Source organism: Manacus candei, unplaced genomic scaffold (assembly GCF_025592945.1).
Source record: "Manacus candei isolate 608988 ecotype Guabito, Panama unplaced genomic scaffold, ASM2559294v1 h1tg000014l, whole genome shotgun sequence".
NCBI classification, from domain to species: Eukaryota; Metazoa; Chordata; class Aves; order Passeriformes; family Pipridae; genus Manacus; species Manacus candei.
In genome coordinates, this window is record NW_026138062.1 from 74,605,504 (window position 1) to 74,625,611 (window position 20,108).

The following is a 20,108-nucleotide window of genomic DNA, read 5'->3' on the forward strand; positions in this document are numbered from 1 at the left end:
CTTTTTTAGCCTGAATACCACATAGATTTTTTTCAAGATGTCTAAAACAAGTAGCAATTTGATACTTTTGTGTCACAGTGCAAAAAGAATTGTTTTTTTTCCTTATTCCTGCAGAGGAATAACACCACTTCCACCCACAGTGGGAGATGTGTACTTCAAGGACCTCAAATATGTCACAGTGAACAGAGTGTGAAATGGGTGGGTATCTAACCCGAGAGACAGAAACACTTGTTATGAAAACCCTAAACCCCTTGTTTAGTAATTCAAAGCCACTTCATTCCATTGAAAGCAAACATACAATTTCAAGGATTCATTGCAAGAGTTACTACAGAACAGTAAGAAGCCCCTCTGCAAGTACTCAGTCCTCCTTAAGTGTCCAGCTCCACTCCTTCAAGTTACATCTGCCTCTATAGACCAGCTAAGTTGTCTTGACCTCTCCATTCCCATCCAGTTCCATCAGCTGGTTTTCTGTGATATTGCCCTTCTTGCTTTTTCTGTATTTGCAGTACCAGCAGGAGACAGCAAGGGCCAGGAGAAGGATCAGAACCAGTGGCAAGCATAGGATGAAGTTCAGCAGTGATGGGGATGAGCAGATCCTAGACATAACAGTTGACTCTGGGGGAAAAAGAAGAAAGAAAAAGTAAGTGAGGCCCCAAGCTAGCCTGAGTTTCTCTCTCCTGCTGCTTCTGTAAGTTATCTTCTTAAACACTTTCCCTCAGTCTTCAATATCCACTGATTTTTAAGAATTCATACAGGCTACCTGAGGAGATGGGGGAGAGAAACCAGGTAATCTGCCTCAGTTTCCTGTCTGGGCAGGTCAGATAAGGCCCCATCTTGTTCATCTGAAACATCCCAACAGAAACAGCATGGTTCTTCAGCCAACCCATTCAATACTTATCTCAGTAAGGAAAAGCCACACCCCCTACACTGCACCGGGTCCCTGCCTGACACCAGTGACAGCGGGGTGAGGTAGAGGTCTGTCAGAGGCTGCACCACCAAACAAGAAGAGACAAGAGGAAAGCAAAAGAAACCAGATCAAGAGGTCCCTGTCCCGCCCAGAGACCTGCCCCTGTCTCTGCTATCATATTTTAGCCACACTGGGCTGCAGGCAGCTGTGAGCACCATCCTCGTCCTTGGTAGCTCCTGCAGAACAGCTCCCCAGTAAAGTGGAGGCTGCCTGTACTGCTGGTGGACCTGTTGGGTGCTTCAAAAAACCATTTTTAATTAGTCCCATACTGGCTGAAAAGCTTTTATTTGCAGCATCTCCATTTTTGTCCTGGGCACATCAAGATACCTGCATCACTAGAGGAATGCACAAGCACACACACACGGCCACCCCGCCAAAAAAAAGAATGACATAAAAAAAGAGAGAGGGAGAAAGAAAAAAACACACCCAGATAATCTCTTGCATTTTGTGAAAACCATGAAAACCACTTGGCAAAAACACTCATGTGAAAACTGGGGGAGAATTTACCAGCAGTTACTGAGCAATTTTAGCAATGGTTACTCCACCAGTTATGGGTAACAAGAGGCAGAGGGAACTGATGAAGGAGAAATCTGAGTGCTAGAGGGAGCCGTGATGGACAACAGCACTAACTCAACAGTGGGGGGATGAAGTGCTGTCAGTCCCTCTCCGTGCAATTAAATCTGGATTAGCTCTGCTGTAGGTGCAGTCACGAGAGTAGGCTCCATGCCTGCCTGTGCCAGGAGCAGGCACAAGGGAGGGCTCCACAGGATCACCCTTTCCACGCTGGTCGGCACTGGGAATTGCTGCAGAAGCTATAGCCCCATGAAGGCAGCCAGGCTGGCTTCAGGCATGGCAGATCCAGAGCTGAAGGCATGAGAAGAACTGCAGGATCCTCTCAGCTGGGTACAGCATGATTGATTTCACAGTTTATATTTTTTCCTCCACTTGGGTCATCCAAGCCGCCTATTTCCCCAAAGAGCAACACGAGTACTTTTTTCCTACCTGTTACCTCCCTAAAAACACTGTGTGCACCTGACTGAAACCTTTGCTTTCATTTATTTAAACTTCTGTATGCAGAATTCATCTCCATCTTTGCACCCAGCACGCACTCCAGCTCACCCCAGAGGGAAGAGAGGCTACTTTTAGAGACCTCACTGGAGACAGGCTTGCTAGAAAACTCAAACCCAGGCTTTTTTCCCCAGAACAGTTAGTGTTCTGGCCCCAGTGGCTCAGCTGAGAGCAGGGATTTGTGACCATGGTCCTGTAGACAGCCCACAAGCCATAAAAATTGCAGACAAAAAGTGCACTCGGTGGCAACCTCTGGACTCACATGCTTCACAGTCAGAGCTCTTGATATCTCACCTGATCACCACTTCCCACGTTTACAATGCCGAACACCTTGGTTTCAGCCCTGGCAAAACAGCAGGACTGGGATGTCACTGCATCCCCTACCAGGCCCATAGCACGTGTCACTTGAGGGGCTCCCAACCCAACTCTGGTGATCTCCCCAGCACTGAGCCCCTCAGCAATCCCTTAGCAAGCCCTCGTGGCTTTGCTGCATGTCTGCCACTGCAGCCAGCAGAGAGCTGACATCACCCTCCCCACACACCCCACATGTTCCCAGCGTGGCTACGGGAACACGAACAGTGCCGGGCGAGCAGCCCCTGTCCCCCAGCAGCGTTACCTGGCGGGATGGTGCTGAGCTGGGTGTACCCTGAGCGTGCCGAGGCTTGCAGAGCCCAGTCCTGCCCCTCGCCCTGCTGCTGCCACTCCTGCACCTGGCAGTAATAGAGCCCAGCATCGCTGCTCTCCACGCGGGTCAGCGTCAGGCTGAAGTCACCGGGCGCGGGGCGGCGGAGGTACAGCCTCCCGGCCCGGCCCTCCTGGGGGAGCTGGATGGTGCCGTCGTGGTGGAGGGCGAGCAGGGGGCTGTCGAGGCCGCTCTTCTTCACCTGGAACCAGGTGGCTGAGAGGTGGGTGCCGGGCAGGCGGGCCCCCTGCAGCAGGCAGGGCAGCGTCACCTCCTCGCCCTCCCTCGCCGAGAGGCTGCGGTTGGTTTTGTCCGCCTGCAGCTCACGCTCTGCGGGAGGGTGCAAGCAGAAAGATGTTGTGGTGTTGCACACTGCCATAGAAATACTTCTGTGCCCACAGGCTGATGGAAACCTTCTGGAGCCAAGCATGGGGGATTGGGATGGCCTCTTGCAAGGGCCTCTGCAGGACACCCCCAGGCTCCTGTGACTCCTTCTCCCTGGGGTGTCACCCTCTCTGTCGTCTCTGCCCCCCACCCCATTCACAACCCTCTGCTGTAATTCTTCCCACCCACTCCAAATAAGTGATAAGGCATCCTTTGGACCAAAAGCTTTTTAGGAAGCTGGAATTCTGATTCACTCTATCTGTGGCTGCAACCCATAAACAAAGTGAGGCTGAGAGAAGGAAGAACTGAGCCAGGGAGACCCACCATGTACTCCAGCAGTGCAGTGATTAAGGTGGGAGCAGCTAAACCCTCAGACTTGTTTCTCAGTAGCAATGTGCTGCAGGGTGAGTAAAATCCAGTGTCTTGCTTCAGGATGCTTCAGGAGCACCAGGAAAGGGCAGATTCTCTATTCACAGTGTTGTACAACCAATCAACTGCATCATACGTTGGAGGGAAAAGAAAATGCTACAGCTCGTTCTGTTATGAAGCATTTGACTTCATCTGCCAGTGGCAAAAATAGCAGCTGGGTTGGTTTGGGAGGACGTGGTAAATCTTCCTAATTCCCTATTTCCCTTTGAGAGGCACTGACAACTCCTGCATCCCTGAGTCTCAGATCCAAAGCAGGAGCCGCTGCTTCTAAGCCCTGCCAGCTTAGGAGAGTCCTGTCAAGGGGCCTGTCATAAGTAGATCCAGCCTTCTCCAGGAGCACCTATACAAGAGATAACCACCTGCTCACCTGGGAGCTTGAACTCCAGTGTGGTCCTTCCCGATGTTCCCTCTCCGAGTTTGTACCAGCCATCCACCAGCCAGAGCCACTCCTCTACCACACAGTAGTACCTGCCCTGGTCCCCGAGGTTCGCAGACAGAATCTGGAGCCAGAAGACGTTGCTGGACACCCTCTGGCTCAGGAACCGGGACTTTTGGGCAGGAGAGCTGAATTCAGGCCCATATTCCAGTACGCCGCCGTAGTTGGCCCTGATGATTTGCAGGGGGGTCCCATCTGCCAGAGGAGGCAGGAGGTACCAGGTAACAGCGAGCTGTGAATTATTCTGGGCAAACACAATCCGGCACTCGATGGCCGTGTCAGCACTGCTGGCAACCTCCACAGAACTGTCTTCCGTGGAAACCTGAAGCTTGCTTTCTAAAATGGAGAAACAAAATAATAATAATGCTGGCTGCAGCTGCTGATACAGGGATGCTGTCAAGGAGAGGAACAGGGCTGTCCTGAGAAAAACACGCCGAAAGAGGAGGGAGGAAGAGGGTGTGCGGAGGACAAAGACTCATTAGGGGATGCTGGAGCAGAGGGTGGGAGAAGGAGGGAAAGAGCAAATCCGCACACCCTTGCTTGAACAATGGCAGGGAATCATAGTTGGGTGTAACTGGGCAGGAAAGTAGCAGATGAGGTGCCTTGGAGACCACAGAGCGGGAATGGGGGATGGAGGCAGCCACTGTGCTGGAGCTTGGAGGCAAAGCCTCTGTCTGAAGCAAATGTGTCTGTCTACCACTGCTTCCACCAGCAGGCTCACATATACGTGACAAAACCAGCCCACAGCTTTGGAGAATGTGAACAACTGTCTTTCACCACAGAGAGACAACAGAGCCTGTGGGGGTTTCACGTTTGCTGTGGTTATTAGTCCAGAACCACATGACATAGTCCTGCACATCCACTGTGATTATACCCAGCGATCGTTCAGCTGAGCACTGCTCAGTTCAGGAGAGCAGAGCTGTGGTGCTGCCTGCAGCTCTGCCCCCAGGCAGCCTGCACTGTTGTTCCCTATGTGCCTGTACTGCTCCTGGTCTGAGGGACCCTCTTCCCACAGCACATCACCTGTTGCTGGTACCTTTCCATCTCCTCCAGCAGTGGAAAGGTTGCAAACTGGTATCTTTAAAGATCCTCCAACCTCCTGCATTTCCCCTCAACCCTGCCCCAGCTGTCAGGGGAAGGAGTATACAGAGCTATCTGCCTTGGATAGGTAGAAATTACTCAGCATGAGACACCATCAGGGCTTTAAGAGACTGTAGGTTGAATTTCCATTCTCAGGGCTTACCTTGCATACAAGCTGAGCAGTTGGCCGTGGAGGCTGGGGACAACTGAGTTCCCTTAAGCTCAGCCCCTGGGTACTGGTTTGGGGACAGGCTGCAGAGGACACACTGAGATGCTCCCTCAGAGTGTCTCAGACCCCTGCCCTTGGCCACAGGCTCAGCAGGGTGCTCTCCTCCACAGCATCTTCCCAAGGGATGCAACAGCAGCAGGTTATGGAGAGGGCTTTGGACCAGGAGGGAGCTGTGGCTTCTCCTACAGGGGCTGATGGAGAAAAGGTGCACCACAGGAGAAAGTTTGAGCATTTCCCCTTCCTTCAAGCATTTCTTCTCAAAACTCAAGCAATCCATTTCAGAGGCCTTCACTGCCTCTCGAGACTGGTCAACACAAGATATCCCAACTGATGGCTCTTGACATTCCTGTAAATTGCCTCTGCCTCTATGTCAAATTTGCCAGCAAAATTTTCCTGTTCATATCCACTTATGTTGCTCTTTTTCTTTGTACTCTATTGCTCTTCTTTCTCTCTACAGACAGGTACATTGGCACCAAAAGGTTGACAGTTTCCTCCACAGAGGGACTTGCACAAGTCCCACAGCAACACTCACAAGGAGGTCAGGGAGGTGGCTGCTCCCAAGGGATCAACAAAGTGCTGTCCCGCATTTCACAGCACATATTTGCTGCTGTAAAGAAACAGGTATGGGCAAGAAGCAGAAGAGAGGGGAAAGCAATCACTCTAATTAGGAAGCTGTGCAAATTCATCGGATCCACCACACAGAGATCACACAGACTTGAGCTCACTTAGGAACTATATGCAAGTTGATGTCTTCCAACCTCAGTGCTTAAAAGCATACCCATCCCAGAGCCAGCTCTATGGAAGCACAAATCTTCAGAGGGGAACACTGGACATACTCAAAAGCTGCTTGGAGACACTCTTGGGCAGCCTGTTCTAGGTGGCCCTGCTTGAGCAGGGGGTTGGACCAGGTGACCTCTAGAGGTCCCTGCCAAGCTCTGCCATCCTGTGTTTCTGTGACAGGTGAACTGATCACACTGGAAAAAATAAGACACTTAACTTCAGCTGCTCAGTACCAAGGCATAGTGTACCAGTCAGCAAAGTGCCAGGGGAGGAGGGGGTAGGGGGGCTCTTGCTGGAGTATGGCCCAGCCTGACACCTGCTGGGGCAGAAAATGCTCCAGAAAAGGAAAAGCTACTAGAGCTTGGAGAGGAGCCACGGGAACTGCTGCCTTGAGCACTTGATTTTGATGAGTAAAATTGCTGTTACGCTCTCAGAGATCACCTCAAGAGGAATCAGAGCACTTGCTGCAAAGCCCCTTTGTTTCAGCTCCAGGTCTCCTCTCTCTGCTGCTGAAGATCAATTACCAAAAGGGCAGAGCAGCTGCCTGCCTCTTCCTTTCCCACACAAAGCCATGGTGCTGTTTTCCCTTTCATTTCCAATCTAATTAACCAAGCTGAGCATCTCACTGCCCATCTCCCCATGAACCCTGCCTGCTGACACCACACTTCCTGCCCAGCCCAGGAGCAGTGGAACACGCAGAGGGGCATGGACACTGCAGTGACCCATGTGGGCAGTTGGCTGGAGGGACAGAAGGTGGAAAGGCCACTGCAGTTCACTCCAGAGACAGGGGAACCTATCGCGGGCAGCTGCACTGAGAGGCTGATGGGAGCATCTGCCTGCCCAGGGAACTAATTATGGGACCCACACAAAAAATCAGAAATGGAAAAGACCTGTTCTTCTTCCCTACCTGTTGTAACACTTCATGTACATCCCTCCTGTCTGAAGCTGACCCACAGACCAGATCCACAGGGGCATGTAAACTCCTAAAGCACTAAGTGACACCAAGCACTAAATGAAGTGTAGAAGCAGAAGTCAAGACCTCCAGTATCTCTGCAGGCTCCAGCTATAAGATTTTGTATGTGAAGAAACAGGTTGGTGATTTTCATGATTTGCAGCTTAATTTTCTGCAGCTCTGCCTCACCCTATTGCTGCTAGAGTCGGCTTCCTTCCCAGACTTCTCTCCCTTCCCAAATATCCTTCACTGGCTCATTGCTGCTTTCTGAGAGAGACAGTACTAGACCCAGCAGCCACCTCCCACTGTGCACCACCCTCTCCCAGTTCCCACCACCTTCAGAGCGTTGCAGCATCCAGCAACAGCTGCAATACATTTGGAGCCAAATGTTGTAATATCTTCACGGTGTCGCTGCTACCATCTCCTCTGTGTAGATGCTCCACAATTACACCTGCTCATCTTAATGCCATTTACACCAGAGATGTATGCTCATACACGCTGTTTATTCTCATCCTTAGCCTGCAGCCCCCACCCTGCTCCAGATGGCTGTGGCTCAGCCAGCTGAGCAGCCCAGCACCCAGATCCACAGGGGGCAAGGAAAGAGCAGTAGTGGAGCAGGAGGGAGAACACCACAGAAATGAGCCTGAACGGGGAAGGAAATGTGTTAGCTTATGCTACAGCAAACCCATCAGTTAAAAAACATGGAAAGCACATAATTTCAGTTCACTGGGTTGTGATTCCAAAAATCCAAGGATTTAGAAGGAGGAGCACTTGATGCGTGAAAAAAGAGTAAGAACACCCCCCCCCCGCTTTTGCTGGCAGAACAGAAGTGAGTGAAAGAAAATAAACCAAGTTGTATTCTCACACCTGTCCTCTCAGGCTAAGAGTTTTTGGCCAGGACAAACCCTTCAATTCCTCCAGCAGCCCCATCCATGAGCAGAGCAAGCTGACAGTGTGGTGCTGCCAGGGGTAGCAGGGAGCAGGCATGTGGCAGGCTGAGGTCTGTCTGCAGCATCTCTCTTCCACAAGAGGATGAGGCTCCCAGAGTGATGCTGGCAGGCACAGTGGCAGCACAGGCCCTGCCTGCAGTGGTGGCCTTAAAAGGGAACCCTGGGCAGGGCCTCTCAGCTGCGCAGCCCACCCGTGCTCAGGAGGAGACACCTCCCCACAGAGCCCCTGGCAGCTTGTGGCCCAGTGCTGGCTCCCAGCCCATCAGAGAGCCCTGGTGCTTTCTCAGCACACTTCAAATACACTGGGGGAAGCCCGGGGAACACAGACACCCCAGCAGCTTTGGGGGCCAGTCTCTCTTCACTGTCCTTCAGAAGCCCAGACCATGGGGGGGTACCTCATACCCTCAAACATTCAACTGGGCTTCTCTGGGGGCACTACTTCTCTCCAGAAACAAGGCTTAAAATCCTAGTGGCAGGGCTGATCCCTAGATGCTTGGCATAATCTGCAAATAAATAGATTTTGCCATTTGCCAGTGACAAATTTGCCTCTGAGGTTGCTGTCAGGTGCTGAGCAAGCAAGAGAGCAGGCAGCACCACCTCTTGCAGCCCTGGGAGGTGACCCCGCTGGGGACACCCCAAACATCACTGGTCCTGACTGCCCTGGCCATGTTTGTTCATTCAAAATTGCAGAAGGAGAGACCTCTGATGAAGACACTGCTTACCTGGCAGCACCACCTTTATCCCCACAGGATTGGAGCTGGTGGTGGCCACTGGCTGCCCCAGGGGCAGGACGTTCCTCCTCCAGACCTCCACCTCACACTGGTACGTCCCCTCGTCGGCAGCCACAGCACTGTGGATGTGCAGCCCGAAGGAGGTGTCAGCCTTCATCAGCTGGGCTTTCTCCTTGAAGCGTGACTGCGCTGCCACCCAGGCCACAGTGCCATTGGGAAAGACCTGGACCAGCTCATGGTAGGGGCTGGTGGGTGGGCTGGGCTGGAAGAGCCACCGCACGGACGCCGGCACCTCCTCAAGGGTGTAGTTGGCGCTCACTTGGCAGACAAGTTCAAAACTTTGCCCATGCCTGACTGTGGCAATTCGGCTCCTCAGCATGGCATGCAGACCGAGACCTGCTCGGGAGGAGAGAGCCCTTGGCACCAGGACAGAAATCCTGCCCTGTGCCACCTTCCCACCACCCTTCCCATGCTGCCCCAGGCACCACAACCCCATGGAGGCCAGCAGTCCTGCTGCTGCTCTCCCAGTGCCACTCTCACTTAGGTGCACTCTGCTCTTCCAGCCCTGTGTGGCCCTCTCCTATCCAACTCCCACTCTCCCAGTCCCTTGGACAACCCTAAGTACCCTCTTTTCCAGGGTGCCCGGTCCCACACTGTGGCAAGGAGCCAGGGATCCTCAACTGGTGCTACTGTCCTGTTTGCCGCTTCCTTACACCTTCCACAAAACCTGAACAACTCCCGTGGCCCGACCCATCCTCCCAGGCACCCAAGCCCAGCAACAAGAAAGGGAAAACAGCCTAAACCACAGCCAAAATCTGTCTCTCCATAAAGGCACCCATTCCAGCAATGCATGGGCATTGCACACCAGGGAGGTTAGCAGCTCTGCACTCAGACAAGAGGGCAGGAGAAGCAATCAGATGCCAGCACCAGGGGTGTGTCTCTGACAAAGGCCACCAGACAACTCAGCAAGTGCCTTTGTTGAGCTTAAGTACTGTAAGTAATTATGCTGTTAGAACAGATATTTTTTATTTCAAGGTAAGGAGACAGTCAGAAGACCTGCTGAACAAGCCACTGCTATTCAGGTGTCCAGGTATTTTGGCTGCTGTGTCCCACTTTTCTCCCCCAAAACACCTCATAGAAGACTCCAGCATCCTGGCAGAAATGGGGAATCTGAAGGACTCCAGGGCCAAGTGATCAGCCCTGCAGCAGCAGCAGACCTCAGGGCACAGCAGGCCTATGTCCTACTGATGTATCCACCTGCTTCTCCAGCCTTGCCTCCAATCCAGAAACAGGGGTGACCCAACTTACCCATGGAGCTGACTGTCACTGCTGCCTCCCCTTGCTCTGTCCAGCTTTGGCCTCGGGACCACTCTGTTGCTTCACATCTGTACTTCCCACCATCGTCCTCATCCAGTGTGCTGGGGATCACCAGGGTGAAGGTGCCAGAGCTCACTTTCTCCAGCCGGAGGCTCCCCCGAGTCCTGCCATCCCGGTAGGCGCTCCCCAGCCTCAGGCTGCCATCCTGCTCCATGGTGGCCACCAGCACCCCGGGACCCGGGCGCTGTGGGGGCAGGTGCCACCACTGCACAGACACGGGGCTGGTGGCTCCTTGCACCTCACAGAGGAGGATCAGGGAGTCTCCTGCCGTGACCTGCGGCGTGCTGGTGGACACGGACAGGCGCATGCGGCTCTCTGCAAACAACAGTCAGCGCGTTGGAGGGGATGTTGTGCTCCTCAGAGAAAGCCAGAGGTACTGTGGCATTAAACTGAAAGACTAGCAAAGCCTTGACATTGGAAAAGGAAAGGAATTGAAATTTTCAACCAGCCTTTCCTTACGAATTTGGAGAAATCCTTGTGTGGTTTGGGGTTTTTTGTTTGTTTGTTTTTTCCCAGTTTAACATCGTTCTTGGGACACGAATGTATAAAGAAATACTTAAGAAATGAGGTCCCAGCAGGCAGCTCTTGCTACATGACAATAATCATCATCTAGCTATGACAAGGAAATCATGAGTCTCCTACACATCTTTCTCAGAGTGGTCTCTCACAAGCCATCCTTCCAGAACAGGGAGAGAACCCTGACGGAAATGGCAGTGAACCCCCTCTCCAGAAGCACCTCCTCTGCAGGGTCATCCTCTGATACTTAGGAGTAGCAACAGGCATTGCTTACAATTTTCTGTAGCAAAGACACAGGAGGACCCAGACTGCCCAGGATTCTACTTATTTGCCCCAAAAATTACTGCAAAGAGACTGAGCTAAAGGTTTACACTTTGTTGACAGCTGCTGCATCTGTCATGCTAATGTTTGCCATAGCAAATGCTTTTCCCATTATCTACCAAAAACTATTGCATATTTGGACTCTTGCTGCCCCTGCCAAGATGAGCCCAGACTTAGAGCGTTCCACAGCCAAGGATCCTACAGACTTTACCCAGAAGAGCAGCCATTAGGATTTACTGACCTATCGGCTTCACGTTGACTTGGATGCCTGATGACAGGTTGGTTTGGATGCCGTGCAAGTCTCCAGGAGTCTTCATTTCTGACACAGAGCAGCGATATGTACCATTGTCCCTCAGCCCCACCTCATAGATGGTGAGAGCATAAATTGTGTTGCTTGGCTTGAGTGCTCGGAGCTGCCCCAGCTTGGCTCTCTCCTCATATTCTTCCTCCCAAGTCAATACCCCATGGGGGTCAACCCTGGCCACTTCCATGTTATTGAGGAGCCAAATCACTTGGAAGTGCCTGCTGCCGCTCTTCTGAGCTTCCACCGTGCAATTCAGCTGCAAAGTATCCCCTTCAGAAAGGGAGTTTTCAGCAGCAGCAATGTCCACAGAGAGGTCTCTGCCTGTTGACAGCCAAAAGCAAAGAGAGTGATGAGTGGCTCTTCCCATGTTTCCCTCCCACCCGGCAGCACCAACAGCCTTGCAGAGAGCAACAGGAGGGAATTCTCCATTGAAACATCTTCTTTCATAGGAAAAGTGATCAGAATGGAAAACATTGTCCACGGGGAGATTACAACCCTGGAGATGGTTGCCAGTTCCAGGCACTAAGCAGCAGTTGCAGGTGGAAGAAGTGCCAGAGCCCTAAGGAGCTGAGCTCCCCCCTTCAGTGTCACTGTGGTGCCCTGCAAGTCTAAAAGCAAGGGCAAGACTGTAGTTTGGAAGCAGAACAGAGCACCTCCCAGACCACAGTTGGAAGGGCTCAAATAGCGTATTGAAGGCAGAGTACCCAGAATGAATTTAAACACTGGTTCATAAACAGTTTGCAAACACGAATCCCAGCTGCTGGAGATATGTTTGGCATTCCTAAATATTTGCTGGAGAGTTTATAGAAACCAATGAGGCTGTTAACTGCGGTCAGAGTGGTTGCTGGCTCCCAGCGTGATGGGGCGCTCAGTCCTGCAGCCTGGGCTCCCTCACTGGGTGCTAGAGGGCCCTGCAGAGCTGATGGAAGGCTTGAACACCTGCTGCAGTTCCTCCATGGCAATGCCAGCAGGTCCAATAGAGCCACCATAACGCCCTCTTACCGCTATCGCCTCCCTTCTACCCTGAACAGACACCACATGATAAATACCAAGCTCTGACAAGGTTTCTCTAAATGATCCTGTGACACTGGTACCTGAAGCCACACCCTACCAGTGTGCCTCTTAAACAAGCAGATGCAGGGAAGCTCACTGACTGCCATTGCTCCCCAGGCAGCAGCAGACCTGGAAAGCCTTTGCTGCAAACACTGTGCAATAAGAGGAATAAAACTTTGCTAGTCAGCCAGGTTTCAGGAAACAGACTGACAAGGGGAGACCACACTTCCCTCCCCCAGTACCTTGCTCCCCTGAGCCCTATACAGGGTGCTTGGTTCTTACCCAGCCGTTTCTTTGGTTTCCTGCTCTGACTCACCACCTTCCCACGAGACACAGGTTCCCCTCACCACCCTGGCTCTGTAGCCTTCTCCATCTGCCCTGAGCCATGGGGACAGGGTACACCACCTCCCCAGGCACCTTTTCAGTGGGAGACTTGCTCCTGTTTTACTGCCTACTGTTGCATGTGTTGAAGGACATCAACTAGACACAGTCTTGTCTTGGCTGCTTTGAAGTAAAACTTACTGGTGAGGAAAGAGATTTTCCCTTCCTCTGGGTGCAGCTACTCACACACTCCCAGGGGTAGAGCAGGGTGAGGGACCTCAGACAACAAAGGGCTTGTGGCAGGAGGGATGTCAGGCAGGGTGCTCAGAGGAATGGCCTAATAAACAGCAGCACCAGTTGCTCTGAAAACTGGCAAACTGGTGCCTGCATGGACAGACAAGCCACGCCCAACAGACACTGGAGCTGTGCAGCACATGCAGTACATCCCCACATCCCTCTGCCCCTGTGGCTGATGAGCAGCTTGCTGTGGTGTACTTTAAGGCCACAAGACCCTGGAGGCAGTCTAACAACACAGTTTTTTGCACCCTGGAGCTTTACACTGCCAAGGAGCCAGGCTGCTGCAGGCACACTCTGCTCTCTCTGCTAACGCCTCACATGGCTCTGCGAGACTGCGTGATTTGTTTGAGATTTGGCTGCATGAACATCCAAAGTGTGAAGCACCAACAGCTCCTGAACCAGGGGCTGCCGTGGCCCTGAGCCAAGCCCAGCCCACTCCCTCAGAGCCCAGCAAAGGCAGCCAGACCTACCAGCTTGTCCCTAGGCTGTGACAGAGGCAGCAGTGAAGGGCACTGAAGCTGCTGCAGTAGAGCCTTGAATGCACAAGGGAGTTGGAGCCAACACGTGAGTTTGCAAGAGCCTTACCCTGGCTCATGACTGTCAGCGATGTCCTCTCTGTCTGCTTGCGGGAGATATCCTTCCAAGTCTTGTCAGGATCCTCAATCCACTCGGCTGCCTCACAGTACAGCTGCCCTTGGTCAGATGGCTTCACTCCCCCAAGGAAGAGCTTGTACGTGGTGTTCCCAACCTTGTTCAGCCTCACGTCCCCCACCAGAAACCTCTGCATGTAAGAGGGCCCTGGCTTCAGGATGAAGTCCTTGGAGAGGGTGAGGACCTCCTCAGCTTGGTGCTCTCCTGCTCCCCGAAGGTGGTACCAGCCAACTGAGAGATGCGTGTGCTGGGTGGTGGACTTGGACACCTCACAGGTGAGCTCCACCACATCCCCTTCGGTGAGGGTGAGGACCTGGGGTGCCATGGAAGCTGAGAGGGTGTCTGCAATCACTGAGCATGGGGGAGAAATACACAATCAGAATATTCTGAGTTGAGAGTGACCCATGAGAATTGCTGAGTCCAGCTCCTGGCCCTGCATAGGACAACCCCCAAAAAACCACAGCCAGGCCCTAAGGGGTCTGACAGCACATGAGAGACATTTTTTGTAGCTGACTGACAAGGCCTCCGTCAGCTTATGCTGAGGTGTGACACAGCTAAAACCTCAGCAGGGAAGAAAGAAAAGTAAATCTTTTGCAGTACACTCTACAGTCAAACTACAGTCAGCATTAATTAGGCAACCCCAAGGAGAGTAAAGTCTATGCCCTCACTATCCCAAATGCAGACTGGTGCAACACCAAGATAAAGGAGAAAATAGGGCTGAACACCAAGTGGAAGTATCATATAGACTTGGTGGGCTCACAGTAGGGCCTTTCCTTTTGCCTCTCCACCCCATTACCATCCCTCACCCAGTGCTCTGCAAGAGCTGCTACCTTCCTCCATCTGTGGGTACCTCACTTGGGTCAATTCCCATAATCTGGCCTGGGAGGACACCAACACATAACGCACAGAACCCGAAAACTCCTGCCCTCCTAAATGTTTAGCTGTGAAATGCCGAGTCTGCATCAGGAGCTGAAGTTAAAGTCAGGCCATGGGAGAGCAGAGGCTTCCTCTTCCTTCCCTTGCCCTGGCTGGGAGGCAATAGCCAGAGAACCTGCAAGGGGATATCTGGGCATCCCTCCCTTAGCAATCCCACAGCGGAGAGAGAAGGAAAATTTGTGTCCACCAGCCCCGCTGCCCCGCTGCTGTGTCCACCCCTTCCCCCAGCTGCCCCTCTGACAGAGACGCAGAGGCGAGCACTTCTCACCAGTGCAAACGTGGGGGCACAGCAGGAACCCACCAGTACCCCTGCCCAGCGGGGAGCAGGGGCTCTCCTCCAGGACCCACCTGAGAGGTTCATCTTGGCGCTGTAGCTCCCGAAGTACCTCTCGTCGGTGTTGGGCGTGTGGCACTCGTACTCGCCGGCGTCGCGGTCCTGCAGCTCCGTGATGTGCAGCAGGACGGCGTCCCCCTGCACCCGCTCCACGTAGATCCCGCGGCCGCGCACGCGCTGGGTGTAGATGGCGTAGGGGAACGAGGGGTCGACGGTGCTGACGATCTGCACCTCCCGCTCGGGGGCCGAGGGCAGGTAGATGGACCACTGGAAGTTCTGCTCCGCCGGGCCCTGGTAGCCGCTCACCTTGCACCACAGCGTGACGTGGGAGCCCCTCACGCGGTGGAGGGGCCCCTGCTGCACCGTCACCACACGCTGGGCGGGGGTCAGACCTGCGGTCAGCAAGCGGGCAGCACACAGGGTGTTTGCAGGGGTACGTGCCACCCGAGGTGGGCTGCACACCCAAAATGACAGTGGTTCTGGGCACACAAGGGACCACAGCACCGAAAAGAATTGCTGTGCAGCCTCGTTCTTTGAAGCACAAAGTCCAAGGGACTTCATACCCCTTGCGACTTCAACAGACCCCGAACTTCTCTCCTAGTACGCTGGGGGGGTCACACAACAGAGACCAGGGGATCGTGGCCAGAGGGCTGCCAGGCCTGTTCATGCCTGAAGAGCATTTCTCAGCCAGCATTGCAGAGGGAGCAGCAACCAGGCTGAGATCACTGGAGGAAGCTTGTGGTGTGTTAGAGGGCCAGGCGCTCAGGTCCTGCACAAACCGTGAGGGAAAGGGAGCAAGTGCCAGAGCTGACCATTGCCAGAGAAGGAGTTGCAATGCAGAAGTCAAGGGACATGGAACAGTGGAGGTAAGCAGCAGGCTAGATACTGCAGAGGTACTCCACAGGCAGAAACTGGGGAGAGCACAGGAGAGGGGGCCAGCAAGAGTTCCACTGAAGGCAGGGAACACCGGGGGACATCAAGAGCTCCCTTCATTTCTGCTTACAGAGGGTTTGGAGAGGTGGTGGCCACACATGGACCCTCCCCTTATGCATAGCTCCCGGAGGTGACACTCATTCTATTCTGATTCTCGGCATGCACACTAAGCAAAATGCCCATTGGATGTGGATACAGAGTCAAAACACAACTGTGGCGGCCTGAGAAGAGAGCTGGTGATGGCACAACCTTCAGAATTCTTTCCCAAGGCAAGAGGGGGTGAGGTAACCCCCCCACACCTCCAGCAGCCACTCAACAGGGATGTGTATGTCCCTCAATGAAACCCTGCTAGGGTTGAGGCTGTCATTTTGGAGTGAAACTGCAGTGCAAAAGGGAGCAGAGGATGATGAGCCTCTTCCCACGGCCACCGAGCCAGAGCAGCACTGGCTGAGCCACCCGCCTGCACCAAGGGGGTGCTCTGCTTTCCCCACAACTGCCCCAAGAAAGCTCCTACCACCGGGCAGGGTACTCACCCAGGACGAGGAGGAAGAGGAAGGCAGCCGCCAGGCACTGTGCCAGCCCCATTGGGATCATCTCTGCTTGGATCCTTTGCCAGAGGGGTGGTGGTGGGTTCTCACGGGCGATGGTGACAGCCACCCCGCTATTCCGAAAGTGGCTGGGAGGAAACTGCCTGTCAGTAGTGGTTTCCTCTACTTAGTGTGGGAGAGAGAGCTTAGGGAGTGTGGTGACACGGCAAAGTGACACCCTCTGGGAGGTGACAGCCAGCACCCCATCCCCAAGATGCCCAAAGCCCCTTCTGCCACTGTGTCTGTACCAGGTGCCCACTGGCTGTGGGTTTGGTGTCTGACAGCAGACCCCCTGCCAGCAGCGGAGGCAAGGAGCTGGATTCCAGGGAGGCATGGAGGCAGATTTCTGGGGCTGAAGCTTCTTGCAGCTGTTTATTTCCCATAGCTGCAAGACAGCAGCATGATGCCTTATGGACAGGTTGGGGTGGCACAGTGCTCCTTGGAGATAGCTGATGCAGCTCTGCCTCAGGGTGCAGTAGGGCACCCCAAGTGGGGTGTCTCTCCCACAGCACCCCCACCAGCCCATCAGTTGCATGGTCAGGAGACCCTCCACCATAACAGACAGTCCAGCCAGCTTATTGGTTCCTGAAGGATCACCACAGAGCCAGAAATCACCCAGGAATGCTATCCTGTATGCATATTCCATGGGCAGGCACTTGGATGTGGGGGATCCCGGCCCAGCAATGCTCACAAGGGTGATGAGGCTACGGAGGAGCTGCTCTGGAGGGGTAAGACCAGGAGGCTCCAGCACAGTCCCAGAGGCAAGTGTTGTGGTATCAGCACCACATGGTCTGGGACACGCTGCTGCTCCTCTTGGCAGGTGCCAGGGACATGGTGGGAGGCTGACAGGGGCACATCCTGGGCAGGGAAAACCCAGTCTCTCAGGTATGCAGCCAAACACTGGAGATGAGTTCAATTCAGAGATACTCTCTGAAGTTATCTGTTTGGGGGGGAGTGGGTTTGGTTTTTTTGGGGGGAAGGAGGTTGTTTTGTTTGGTTTGGGGTTGTTGGGGTTTTTTTCCCCAGAAAGGCTGGTGGCACAAAGCATTTACCCCTGAGCCATGCTGCTCCCACTGTGCTGCTGGAGGAATTGACTGAGTGACTAAATTAGCTCAGGGATTCACAAGCAAAAACCAACTGTAAAACAACTCCTCTTGCTTGATCCCAAGGGGCTCCTAGAGGGAATGAGATTGGTGTAACGAACCAAAACAAACACAAAGTCCCTCCTTTCCCCATTAAAAAAAAAACATCAACTCGTGTGACATCCTGAAGGGCCAGGAGATGGAGGTAGAGGCCCCTCCCTAGCTGCAAGGCTCAACCCTCCAGTAGCCAACTCCTCATCAGCCTGGGCACACAGCTCCCATAGCACCACACAGCTCTCCAGAAAGCCAAAACCAGACTGGGGGATGGCCTGTTGCAGCAGGCAGAGAGATCCCTGCAGGATCCCACCAGTCTCCTGCCACCCAACCTCATTGCAATGAAATGGAGCAGAGAAGCACCTGTTTGGGGGGAAGAAGGGGCAATGCAGGGCTGAAACCCATGCACTGACTCCTCAGAGAAGGTGAGCAGGTACAGCAGAGGCTGACAAGTGGTGGAGTGCCCCAGCACACCTGTTGCTGAGGAGGGCCCAGGCCCTAAGGGACACAGCTAGGCACACAACTGCATGGTAGGCTTCCATTCCCTGCTGCAGGATGGAACCTTCCCACCTCAGAAGGAAAGGGATGAAGAGGTTTGCTTTCCAAGAGCAACCCACTGCCAGGAGTGCCCTGGGGAATGATCCTGTTGACAGTAAGCCAACCCACTCACAGCTTTGGAGGAGGGAAAGCATCAAAAGCATCTCTGCTGCAGCGACAGAGTAAATGGAAAGGAAACTTGGAGTTCAACCTCAGTGAGCTCCCGACAGTCAGTGTGCAGATAAATACACACTCGGGGACTGTTTAACTCCAAGCTTGCAACTCTAATGGTGCATGAGTCGCTGTTTACATTTGCAGTAGAGAAACCAGGGAGAATAGGATTGCCTAGCCCAGCCCTGCCCCTGGCAATGATGATGCTCTGTGGACAAAACCAACAGCTCCCTCTTCCTGGGACTGCACGGTGTAAAACTCACCCTCTTCCTCCCTGTGAAATCAGTGCAAGCAGACATACAGCAGGGCTGTTAACCACATGAGGCAGAGTAAAGGAGGGGGATCAGAGAATCTTTTACAAAGACAGCATTGCCATTAGAAACCACATCAGTGAATCTAAATCCATGGGGAGAAAGATTCCCTTGCCCTGCTTTCCTGGGAATGACACCAGGGAGGAAGTGAGGGGGAAATATGGTTCTTAGGTAGTACAGAGGGTCCCTGCCCATACCTACATGGAGCAGAGGGCTTGCCTCCTCTGAGCCAGGTGGTGCCTGTGCCCGTGCACCTCATTTGGGGAACTGAAGTGCTGCACCAGGCCCATGGGGATTAAACACTACTGACCTCTAGCCTTTGGAAAAGCCTGGCTACTGCCAGTACTGCAGCAGCAGGGCTGCTTCTCAGCACACCCCAGCATGGTAGCACCATCTCCCAGTCCAGAGTATAAAACCATAAGACTGGAGATGAACTTGACCACAGAACTGGCTTTGCCTTCCACACTGGTGATGACCATCTTTAATAACTCACATATCCATTCTCCTTCTTCCTGCCTCCCTGGATTCCTTTGAAGGCACCCTTTTTGGATGCTGCTCAGCCACTTTGGGCCAAGGCTTTCCAGAAAAACACCACCAAAAATGCAATGTGGAAAGTTTTACCAAGCCCAGTGCAGCCATCAGCAACATCCATGGTGGCTTGGAAACCTCCTGGATAGACAAGTACTGACCAGATAGTCATCTTACACACTACAAGGAGGAGCCTGGGGAGGGATAGAATAGGGATCACTCCCACATCAGGGTAGAAATGCTATAAAAGAAGCTGTTGAGGATGAAGAGTGTGACCCCATACTCAGTGTTGATTTTTAGAGGGAAGAGCCAGCTGAGACCCAAAAGCACTTAGGCAACCATAGGGGAAAGGCTACAGACTGGATTCCTGGCTATATGGCTCCCATGAGCTCCCTCACCCCATCTTGGTGCCTGGGATTAGGGAAGCTGTGGTTTCCTCTGCCTGCAGCCATCACATTCATTGCTGGCTTCCACTGCAAAGTTGCAACAAACCCCACCTTCCAAAGAAATCAAACCATGCTGTGGGCAAATCCAGCTTTTCACAGGAAGGGTTTTCAGCCACTGCCAAGGTTGCTTGGTCTGGGAGATAAAAACAAAAAAAAAAACACAGCCAAAACCAGCTCTTAAAAGGGAGGGTTCCCCCATGAGTTTTTGTCATTTCTGGGAGGGGTGTGAGCTCTGGGGCCTCTACTCAGCCCCCTGGCTCTACCACCTCCTAACCCCCATCCCAGCCAGCCCTCAGCAGTGACCTGCCCGTCACATCTCTATGCACACAGATGGGCACCCCGGGGCACCCAGAGCAGAGAAGAGCAGGTGGCAAAAGGAGACAGAGACTAATCTGAGGCATCAAGGTCCCAGCAGAGAAGTTGAAAGGGAAAAAGACATCACAGGCCTCTCCTCCCAGCCCCCTTCAGCTTGTGCATCCTGCCCAGGAGCAGCGTGGGTGGGAGCCCTGCTCCCCAAAGGCTGTCAGGAAGGGAAAGGCACATGGTGCCTGCTTGGCTGTAAACACCTCGGTGCCGTGCAAAAGGGCAGCTGCAGAGAGCTCTCTGCATTTCAGGCTGCTCTTGCAACCCAATGGGGAGGGGAAATAGAGCCCAGGGGTGC

General features: G+C 53.3%; 1 protein-coding gene across 1 annotated transcript; it reads right to left on the reverse strand.

Annotated features, from left to right (window-relative positions):
• Positions 1 to 350: 350 nt before the first annotated feature.
• On the reverse strand, positions 351 to 16,617 carry CD101 (CD101 molecule). The gene is made up of 9 exons (XM_051780261.1): positions 16,265 to 16,617; positions 14,813 to 15,190; positions 13,463 to 13,879; positions 11,144 to 11,527; positions 9,997 to 10,380; positions 8,680 to 9,084; positions 3,898 to 4,302; positions 2,652 to 3,047; positions 351 to 615 (listed from the first exon to the last, which is right to left on the reverse strand). The coding sequence occupies exons 1-9, from the start codon at positions 16,323 to 16,325 to the stop codon at positions 419 to 421; spliced, it is 3,027 nt and encodes a 1,008-aa protein (XP_051636221.1). The 5' UTR covers positions 16,326 to 16,617; the 3' UTR covers positions 351 to 418.
• Between the last annotated feature and the right edge of the window lie 3,491 nt (positions 16,618 to 20,108).